We start from the raw sequence: 12041 nt of genomic DNA on the forward strand, positions 1-12041 counted from the left end.
TCTACACACCATCTTCGACCATCTCAACACACCACGTGGGGTATAAAACACCCACCTAGCCCTACACACCACATAGTATCTGTACAACACTTTTCAGAATAATTTGTAGCTGTGCTGCAAGAATAAAGACGAATTATCGCCTCACAGAACACTTCCTCCAACAAATAGAACCTACCCCATATACCGATACAAAATACAAATATACATAATTAACAGATTTAACATGTCCAGCATGCTCATATACAGATATCATACATGCTTATGCAGCACAATCAGACATACATATCAGTTTTCCTAAACTCAGATAGTCTATCAGAATAATAGATCTCATGTATTAGGGTTTGTTTTTCCCTTACCAACCCTACGAAAGGCCCACAATCGATTGGAACAACACATGCGACATTAGGGAAAATTTCAAAATTTTGGGCCCACATGTTCGTATGGTATACCCATGTGGGTACATGCCCACAGGCCACCTTTTCGGCTCTCGCCGAACTTTAATTTTTCGTGTTTTCATTGCACACCTGGTTCATTTTTTAATGAGAACGCAATCCCGAGACCTCCAAAACCTAAAAACAGTATACCAAACACCGTTTTAGCAATTGATTTAAGCATTTAAACTAGAATTTGATCTCGACTTACGGCCTCTCAAAACTGAACTACTCGCGAAACACTTACCACCAACGAGTGGAAACCACTTAATCTCAAATCTCTAGAGGAACAACAACCGCTTCTTGTCTTTCCCCTAATCGAGAAATACGAACATTATTAATGGATTTCATTAACATAATCAATTTCCCCCACAACGTAAAATGGAAAAAGAAAACCATTCGATAGCTTACATATTCGAAACGAATCGAAGAACCCCACAAGTACAATACGAAAGTACGTATGACCACCAGAATTGAGGAAGAAAAAGAAGAGACGGGAAAGAAGAGAAAGAAGAAACAAAGTCAGAGAAAAGAAAGAAGAAAAAAAGAATTTTGGGAAAACAAAAGAATTAAAATTAAAATTTAATTCTACCAAAATCCTAACTCTACCGAAACTCTATTACACAACTGAGCAAAAATTATCATCCATGCACATACAAGGATTTGAACACAAAGCCTTAAGACAAGCTAACACCTTACCACTTAAACCAACAAACTCATTTTTATATAAGTTTACCAAGAATATAACATAAGCCCACCAAAAAGGGATAAGACTAAGACCAAAAATAACAAAATTACTAAAAGTGGGACTTGAACCCAATACCTCAAACACACATTTAAATTACTTAACCATCGAATCAGATATATATTTAAAACAAATTTCACAATAACAAAAGATAAATAATTCAGGGCGTTACATATAAAGTTTAAATCCCTTAGGACTCTCAATTGTAAATAAGCTGTAATCTTGACCGTCAATATAACTCAATTTGTACTGTTGGATTTGGGGAGCTCAACTATAAATAGATGTCTTCCCCTTCATTTGTAATTACTCAGTTGTAAACCTTCAAAATAATAGAATACTTTTGAGAGCATTTACTCAAACACTTGGTGTGTGCTGTTTTTATATGGCTTTTCTATTTGTTCTTTGCTCTTTTGCTTCGAGTTTGCTTTTGTTTTGCTTCGGTACTTTTGAGAATTTCTTCAAAAATTCTCATTTTTTGAAAGTAGGCTGACATAGGTAAGATTTGAACCCAAGAAATCACTTAAGGATACGCAGTTTGCTAGACTAAAGTTCTAGCCCCGTGACACTAAGTAGTGTTTAATAGGGCTCAAAAAGGATAAAAAACAATTTTTAAATTTTTTATAATTTTTTTACCATTCTTAGTAATTTTTAAGTAATTATTTAGAAAATCATGTTCAAGTTCATCTTGGTTGTGTTTTATTTAAATAATTATAATAAAATATTTTTATAAGATTTGTTATAATTCTTTTAAATATTACCACACCATGAGATACATGCGGCATGTCACGTGTTATTGTTTTGTTGCTCCATTAACCACGTCAACATTTAAAATTTGAAATGGATGAAATTTTTAATAGGACAAGTTTTCTTTTTTATCTAACATAAATGGACTAATTTTCCTATTTTTTAGCAGGAAAAATGCTATTTGACTCCTAGTATAAGGACATCCATGGTACTTTTTCATTTTATTTTTTTCCATAATATACCACGTTGGATTTATGTTTCTTTTTCAAATAAAAAATCAATTCCACCTTGGGTATTACATTTCACGTCATCATTTAATAGGGAATTTTTAATAGCATGACCTATTTGGATTTTTTCTAAAGTTCAGAGGCTAATTTTCCTTTTTTTGAGTAGAAAGGGCAAAACGCAATCTAACTTCTAATATAGGGGACCTCCATGGTACTTCTACCAAACAACATCTTGTATAACATGTATTCAACTTTACGTTTTTAATTGTTGTTGTTGTTGTTGTTGTTGTTGTTATTGCTACTATTACTACTGGTACTGTTGTTAATTGTACCAAACATCCTTATACTATGTCCCTTATTTTAAATTGGTCCCTAAACTTCAAATAATTCAAATTACATCAATCCCTAAACTATCAAAGTTATACCAATTAGGTCCTTTCATTACTAAAACCACTAACTTTACTATTTTTTCTCTACAAATTAACTATTAAATGACACGTTAGATCTTATGCGACATAATTTAAAATGAAAAAAAATAAAAAATAAAAAATGTAAAAATAGATGTTTTAAAGTTTTGATATTTTTGAAACTTTTACAAAGCTTTATCATTCACACATTTTTTTGGTTTTACTTTATTTTTAATTTTTAATTTTAAAATTTATGCGAGAATGTTCTATTCATTTAAAACTTTCGTTTTAAATTTAGCTACATAAGATTTGATGTGTTATTTAGCGGTTAAATTAACAATTTTAATAATGAAAGGACTTGATTGATATAATATCGATAGTTTAGGAATGTAATTAGAACGTTTTAAAGTTTGGACACCAATTTAAAATGAAAGTTATAGTTTGAGAGTGTCAGGTGCAATTAACTATTATTACTAAATATAATGTAGAACTACCCATAGTCCATTCTCAACCCATAAATAGGAGAATAATGCACTTCAGCACACTTGAACTCACGTTCTCCTGCATTGGCAACAACGCCCATGACAATTGAGCTAATTCTTAATCGACACTTGACAAATATTGTTAAGTAGTATAATAGATGCAAAATTCCAAAAGGTACTTCGCTAAATAAGTAAAATTAAATGAAAATTTATTTTGATATATGACTTAAAATTATTTACTAATTTCTTCAATCAAAATTATATAATAAGCCAGAATATGTATACTCATAGTCAATTAAATACACGAAGTTAATGATGAAATTAAAACCCCCTCTTGTCAAATAGTGTCCTTTTGCTAAAAGATAAAAGAGGTGGGACCTAATAATATTTCATAACATTTGAAAATTAATCCAAATCTACCAATATCTAACAAAATGCTTAGATTGACTGTTAAACAACTTTGGCCAGAGATTTTTGAATCATTTAGAAAGAGAAATAAAAAAGCAGAAAAGATAGATGTTATGAAATCAAGTCTGACTTTTTTTTTAAGGATAGATATATTATATACTATTACTATCTATTAAAGTTTTTATTTGACATTTTAAATGATACGAGTTAAATTTTAACATCTTTAAAAATATTTTTTTATCATGAATGATATATTATAATAGCTATTCAATTATTTAATTTTGTATTTTTTAATCACCAATTGGATAACATAAAAATGGAAACATTCAAAACTCGATGGATGGGTTATAAAAAAATACTAATAATTGAGTGACCATTTTATTACTTTTCATAATTAAGTGGTAAAAAAAATTATAATTGGGTAACTAGTAAGGTTGTTTACCTTTTTTTAATAAAAGAAAGAAAACAACAAAGTGTGGGTTAGATAGTGATGGAGAACTTTAAGACTTTCTGATGGAACTATTACTTCCGAACATTGATTTATGCAAAAGCTTCCGAGACAGAGAAATCTACAAAAGAGATTTGGGGTCCAATTGGATTAGACAAAGCAAGCAGCTAAACCCAAGCAAAGGAAAATGAAGAAGGTGAATGATAATGATAAACATTCAAAAGCAAAGTGCACTCATAACCAATCATGCCTTTATTCTCCAGTCCCAACTTTTATATGTTTTCATCAACTTATTATGTCAATAATATATTTATGTAGATGGCGATTCTTATCTCAATATATGGGCCTTTTATGCTTTAGGTTTTTCCGTTTTCTTTTTTATTTATAACAAATTTGAATAAGTAACATTGTTGAAGGGTTAATATATTATTAATTTAGTTTCAATTTGTAATTAAATTTAGTTTTAATATTTACTTTGGTACTTGATTTAGTTCATTTGATACTTGAATTTTTTTAATTAAATATTTGAATTCGACTTCGATGTTTAATTTGTTAATTGAGCTTTTTTTAATCCCAATTAAGTACGTATGCTTTTTTATTAGAGTACACATGTCAAACATTGATTGAATTGTTTGGTTCAAATTGAATATTAAAGCAAAACTCAAGTATCAAATTGAGATAATAAAAAATTTAAGTACCGAATTGAATATTAAAATCAAAATAAAGTATCAACGGATATATTAACCCTTAATGAAGTTACCAAGCATAGGACACCACTATGGGGCCTTTTTTCACATCATGACCTAAGCTTCTCTCCATCTACTGGTCGGCCACTTATCATCGTCCTCACATCACGACAAATCTGACATCGTATTTTGAACACGTGGAAGTGTACTATAGGCCTCCTGGTTTTAGGTTACAATGTCCTTTTTCTGTCTGTTCATGTCCATATAGTGTACTCACGTAGAGACATTAGCAATGTCATTTTTGATGACTAAAACTTTCCCATTAGTTAAAACTTTCATCTTCACTTTATTTTCTTTGAAGATATTTTTAGTAACAATTTTTAATTTAATATTATAAATATATAATATTGTTGAGGAGTTGGTTGTTTCAGAAGAAATATTTAAAGTGTTGTTTATCGGGTAGACAGTTAGATCCGTAATAAAGTTAAACCAGTATCGTATGGTAGGAGTTTTGTCTCCCATACTCTACTGAGAGCTAGTTTCTCTAAGAGACTTGATTCATAGAGCCGAGAGCACCTCAGGTAATGGAGATACGACCTATAAGACTCAGGAAAAGGTGTCCGTATTGTGCGTAGAATTAATTAGGAAGGTCACCTACGTGCTGGGAGACTTGCCTATAAGCTTTAATTCTATGCACGTAAGTGACTTCCATAATTAATTCTACCCGCAATACTGACACCTCTCCCCTAAGTCTTGTAGGTCGTATCTCCACCATTTGAGATGTATCGCCACCCGGTCGTATCTCTTAAGGTAAGTTGGATCTTGATAGAGTACGGGAGATAAAATCTCCGCCAGAGGATAATACCTTGACATTATTAGGGGTCTATTTGACTGCACAAAGAACGATATTTCGAAAATTTCTCTAAAAAGAGTCAAACTTTCAACAAATATATATAATATATAACATAATCATATATCTATGATTTTAATATGTATCAAGATGAAACGAAGCACGTTTTTACAAAAATTGTCGGTCCATTGCGCCTTTGAGCTCTGGTGACTAAAAGATAGGAATGAAGAGCAAGAAATGACACGGTTTAGTTAAAGGGAGGCCAATTAACAGCTAAAGAACATTCGGATGGAATAATTAAGTTGTTGGAAGAAAAATTAAAGAAGCAAATTAAATGCAAGGTAGACGTTATTCTCATGCAAGTCGTTTTTGGAAATCTATGGAAGTGTGTGCCCCAAATAGGTAGAGAAGGGATCCAATTAATTTCAGGGTGATGAGGGGGTTGTGTCACGTTTCCACCCTCCATTAATTGGCCTTTGTTTCATTTGTTGGGGTTTTCTTCTCTACCTCACTTGTACAATCTCCTTCCCTAGTTTGGATCTTTGTTACTGAAGCAACAAAACGTGGTTCTTAATCATCAATGTCATTGAACTTGTCATTGAACTATTTCATGTTATTCTTTGAGGTCGTTGTCTTGGGGTCATTAACCTTAACTGCTTTTCTAAGAGCAAAGCTTTCATTAACCTTGTCGTTTGTATTCACGCTGATCCAAATTTCAATGGTGAGGAGGTGGAGTTTAAACTTGATTCGAGCTCGAATTACTTAAGCTCAATTTAATTACATTTATATTATTTACATACTCAATTATTTGAGTTTGAGTTTCATTTATTTATATTTAAATAACAAAATTTAAGGTTTAATTACAATGTGTGGTGGTTGCTCACCTCGATTCTTAACCATATGGTTGAGGGTTCAATTCCCACTTATGGGAATGGAGCACATCTCATGGCTAACTGTTTATCTCTTCGGAGTTCTTGTGGCAAAAGAACAGTCACTACTATCGACGGTGAATATTCTAATTTCGACTGTAAAAACTATTCGAATCTGAATATTAAGATATTGGATTTTGACTTGCTCCATAGTTCAAGATACTCTGCTTGACAACGACAATATCTAATTTAAGTAGCTTGTTAGTACAATAATCTTACCTACATCCTAATTTGGTCATTGTAGACCATAGGCAATGCATATCATAACAGAAATGGATGAAATCTTTAACAGAAAAATCAGTTTATTCTTTATAATTTAATGTATAAAAACTAATTTATGTATTTTTTTAATAGATGAGACGAATTGCAATCAAACTCTTAATATAAAAACGCCGATAATACTTTTACTATATAATTTATATATGACTATAATAGATTTAATTAAAAAAAAAGAGTCAAATTAAGCTAATTATAAAATACAAAGTTTTAATTAACTGTGGCGGCTAGGTAGATTTGAAGGTGTAGGATGAAGTTATTTATTAAAAGAGAAATGTTTTGTATTTATTTCACCATTGAAGCTTTATTAATTCATAAAATTACTGATATGTGAAGGGGCACAGTCCCTGCAATTTCTTTTTCTTTTTCTTTTTTGAGTTATAACTCAACTTGTGACGTCAACTTCAGGCAATTTATCAAAGTTTACAATTTTGTCTCACTTCACTTAATTTGGCAAATAAATATATTTCATAAATTATGGGTTCGTCAACCAAAATTGAAAATAATGACGATACCTTTCATGAGAATTTTTAATGTAGACCCCATTTTATCCAGGGTCTTTTGAATTTATTTTTAAAATTCTATTTTAGAATTACCTTTATGAAAATAATTATTTCAGAAATCTTTCCTAATTTGAAAGGTTGAAATATAAAATGTTAATAAATATTTTTTATAATGTAAAGCTTGAATAGATCCATTTGAAGTGGAGTAATTTTTTTTGGAGACGTGAATGCAAGGTGGGGTAGATTCTTTTTTACAATGGTAATTATTTGTCTTATCCCTTACTTTACTATATAAAATTAACATTTTTTTCAAAAATTTATATTTATATATTTATTTGACTTTAAAATTAACAAAATATAAATTAAAGCAGAACAGAGTGAATTTGGCAGCATCCTCTCCCACTTCACTTCATTATTATCTCTAAATACGTTTTTAATTCGGTGTTCAAATTTTTCAAATCGCATTTTTTTAATATTTAATTTTAAATTTTTTTATTAGATCCTAAAAGGAGGACATGTCACTTTGGCAAAAGAAAAGAAAGAGTACATGCAACCTTTAAAATTCAATTTGTGAATTTTAAATACAATATATTAAATAATTTTAAGAGTGTAATATTATATATATACATCAAAGGGCAAAGTTAAAAATGTTTGTTAGGGGCCAAAATATTATTAAATTTATCTTAAAAATTTATAAATTTTATAAATGAAATCAAGCTAAAAAGAACTTTGGGGAGAAATTATTTTATGAACCCTTTCCACCACATCATTTATGGTCTCTTTCCAATTATTTAATGACATTTTAGTAATTTTTTCCATTTCATTGGCACAAAATTTTGGTTTTTTTTTACCTTGAACATTGAACCCCCAAACCCAAAACCTTGAACCCTAACACTAAATTCAAAACCCGAACCCTAAACTCTAAACCTCAAATTCGAACCCTGAATCTAAGTTTATGGTTTAAGTTTGGGGTTTTGGATTTAAAGCTCGAAGTTTAGGGTTTAAGGCTCAAAGTTTAGGATAAAAAATTACTAAAATTATGTGTCAATGACATAAAAAATTATTAAAATGTCATTAAATAATTAGAAAGGGACCATGCATGATGTGATAGGAAGGATCCATAAAATAATTTCTCGGCTTTAAGAGAGCCGAACACAAATTATCATATTTTTAAACATCAATTACAAAATTAAAATAAAAAATTTCAAAAGGTTAAAATGAAAATTTACTAAATTCCCCATGATATAAATAATATGAGGTGGTAATAAAGTGATTAATTTGAGTCGGTATCCAAAAAAATGATAGTGACTTCCTTCTTTAGTTTTCATCAAATAACAATTCATGAAAGTAATGGCTTTTAAAAGTTAAAGAACCAATGGGTTTCAATAGTTTTTTTTAAAAATCAGATTGGTATCACTTTGCCTTCTTTGTTTGTTAGTAAACCTTTCAAAGAACATCAATTTTTAAATCAATTTTGCTATCCAACTTGTCATTAATTTTTGTTATCCTTTTTTTATTGTTCATATTACGTATAATTTTTTCATTAGTTAGATTCGTATCTGCATGCATTACCTTTGAACATATTGCTTAATTATGTAATATTAATATATTAATAACATTGCGGAGGGAAGCAATTCAAAAAATTCATGTAGGGGAATATGATATAGTACTCTATCATAATAATAACTAGCTAGCACTTGTAAATTGATAACAAAAGTCTCTCTCTCTCTCTCTTTTAGTACATTAGGTCTATCATAATCGATCAATTGCAACTCTTTACCTTAAACATTTAGCTGTAAAATCTATACATGGCCTAAAAATATCACAAGTTGGACCAACATTTGAATGCAAGTTGCTTAAATTTTGTTATTTTATTTTATTCATGCAAAAAAGGGCATGATTCCAAAATTTGATATAAGTAATCAACAATGAGGAGAGGACGGTGGATAAGAGTGTTAGTTCATTTGTGATAGATGAAGAGTCAAAATAAGGAGAAGGAGACGGAGAAGGATTGCTAAGATTGTTGTGTAGAGTTTTTAGAGTAGGAGTCGATCCTTAGTCTCTCATGCACTTAGGCTTATATAAGGACACTCACCCTTTATCATATAGTGTTATGTAGTCGGTAATATAGTGTACTGTAATGTTGTACGCATCGGCTAGATGGTAAGGCCATTATAGGTCTATCCCTAGGTTGACTTTGATGGGAATCGCAAAGGGTCGTATGTGAACCACCCCACACTAATATATAGTTGATATGGATAATTCCTTATATAGGTCATACACAAATCACTCCTGATTAAAGATCATCTGTGAACTGTCTAATAACTTATCACGTATCGTGCTTAATACATATAACAATTTTAACGAAAATCTTTTATTAGCATTAAATCACAGCTGCCTTACTTCTAACTATATTTAAGATTAAGGTTGGTTTATATGGAATCTGATCAGCTCAGCAAATCCCCTGCCGGACTGTACCTATGATGTAGGTTCATATATATATATATATATATATTCCCCTCATAATTGCCATACAAATTCCAACTGTATTTTCATTAATAATTCAATTACAAATCTAAGCCATCCGTTACCATTCAATGAATGCATAAACAAAGTATGCTTGAGAAACCAAAAGGTATGAAGATTTTAGAATACGAAAATCTTCTGGTAGAGTCCTAAAAAGTTTGTTTTATAAAAAAATTAACTTTAAAACATTTTTTTTCCGTTTATGATATGAGGTAAAAGAATCATTCAGGCCCCTATATTAGGAGGTAGCTAAATTGCAATTTGATATTTTTATTTAAAATATGGGTAAATTAGTCATTGTACATTAAATCAAAGAGTAAACAATTTCATCAATTTCTATTGATAAAAACTAGCTTGATTGATAGAATAATTAGACAGTTACACAAAGTGTGTCGTGTGTACATTATGCTGACGTACGTGATAAGTTTTTAACAATAAACATGAATAGAATTTTTTATAAAAGGATCAATTTGCTCTTTGATTTAACGTATAGAAACTAATTTGTTCATATTTTGAGTAGAGAGGAAAAATGTAATTCGACTCCTAGTACAAAGACCTTCATGGTACTTTTAGCAAGATCTTTTAGTTCAGCTCTAGAATAATTTTAGAATTAAAAAAATTAAAAATCTATAAAACCATTATATAATTGTGGAATCCACACAAAAAGCAGCCCTTTCCATCCTACTAGCTAGCTGCCTTTTCGTTTTCAATATTTAGATTTTTTTTAGGGGTCAGATTATACCCGGAAATGGCTGAATCTGAAAGATAAGAAAAATGTAAAATAACAGAAAGTATCAAACACATACTTAATGGGGTATATGCTACAAAAAAGAGGTACATAGACATTGCTATTCCTCTCAAGTTTCAATCAAGATGTTCGATTAAAACACATATCTTCATCTCTTCCACCCTTTTCTTTTTTCTTTTCTCTCTCTAAATATTGCAATATTAAGACCTTGTACCTGTAAATACATATATCAGATTTGCATTGTTGAAAGGGGTGCATTTATTACAATACTCATAAATATTTTCACCTCTCTTTCCTATTAAACCCCCACGAGGACTATATTCTCGACACATATTATTCATATTGATCGCCTTCTCTTATGGAGCCTCCTAGATCATCAGAGCCATCTCTGTCTGAAACTTCGACCGTCAACTCGGTATCGAATGGTCTCAAAGATGATGACAACTATGATCTTGTATTGGATCTGAGCCTTTCCAACAAAGATGACTCGAAACCCGAACTCAATCTCATCGAATGTTTCAAGGTCACCGTTTCGTCTGATGATCATCAAGATTGTTTGGGAACTCCTCAAGGTAATGAAACTGAGCCTAGAGTGTTTTCATGTAATTATTGCCAAAGGAAATTTTATAGCTCACAGGCTTTAGGAGGCCATCAAAATGCACATAAACGAGAAAGAACACTAGCCAAACGAGGGCAACAAAGGGTGGTTGTTGGTGTTGGTGGTGACGGTGATGGTGGTGGTGGTGGTGGAGCTTCTTTTGCAGCTCTTGGTCACCCTAATACACACTCTGGTCGATATTCCACCATGGCTTCCCTTCCTTTGCATGGCTCTTTCAATAAATCGCTTGGTATTCAAGTCCATTCTATGATACACAAGCCATCTTTTCCTTCATCAACACATATATACGGGCATAATGAATGGTCTAGACGACCTATTCATCAAACACCGGCAATTGGGCATCTTTCAATGGAGAATTTCCATGTGGGATCATCGACAAGTAACGGTACTGCTGCTAGGTTCGAAAGTAGTGTACGGAAGTTTGGTGCATCCACTGAAGGGATGAACGGATATTGGTGGGATAGTAGTAGTGTTAACCCTTTCAACACTAAGCAAGATGAGTTGAAACTTGACTTGTCTTTGAAGCTCTAAGTAGTCTAGTTTTAATAATCTTCTTCTTTGCAAATCACATAGTATTCTAGTTAACCTTTTCTTTTTCTTGTCTAATTTTGCTAGAGTTTTCCTCTTTGTCGTATTTCCCTTTTTTAAGTTTTAGTTGGATCGTTTGTAATTGAATTTTGGTTAGAGAAAACTTTTAGAGATTCTACTATTTGAAATTAACTTTCCTAATTCTATAATTTGAGGCTAGCAAAATCCATTTTATTATGTATTCTTTGATCCAATCTATATTAACAGATGATATAAATTCACTTTTATCCAGTATTATATAAAGATTGCTTTTCAAAACTTTAGCTTATTTAACATCGTTGTTATTGTAGTAACGAGGACATAGATTTGAAAATATTTATATGTTTTTTTTTCATTAATTTTAAGGTTAGAGGAGTTATGAGTAGAAATAACTTTTTAACTATGCATGAACTTGGTTTTAAGTTTTAACTATTTTACATGAACT

General features: G+C 30.9%; 1 protein-coding gene across 1 annotated transcript; it reads left to right on the plus strand.

Annotated features, from left to right (window-relative positions):
* The first annotated feature begins 10341 nt into the window (after positions 1-10341).
* LOC107962414 (zinc finger protein 1) lies at positions 10342-11766 on the plus strand. Its single transcript, XM_016898800.2, has one exon. It carries the CDS (start codon positions 10769-10771, stop codon positions 11558-11560), a length of 792 nt encoding a protein of 263 aa, XP_016754289.1. The 5' UTR covers positions 10342-10768; the 3' UTR covers positions 11561-11766.
* Positions 11767-12041: the final 275 nt, after the last annotated feature.

This window comes from Gossypium hirsutum, chromosome D06, assembly GCF_007990345.1.
Source record: "Gossypium hirsutum isolate 1008001.06 chromosome D06, Gossypium_hirsutum_v2.1, whole genome shotgun sequence".
In the NCBI taxonomy this organism is placed as follows: Eukaryota; Viridiplantae; Streptophyta; class Magnoliopsida; order Malvales; family Malvaceae; genus Gossypium; species Gossypium hirsutum.

Excerpts from the sequence above, each read along its gene's own strand:
- LOC107962414 (XM_016898800.2), top strand. The coding sequence starts at position 10,769 with ATGGAGCCTCCTAGATCATCAGAGCCATCTCTGTCTGAAACTTCGACC.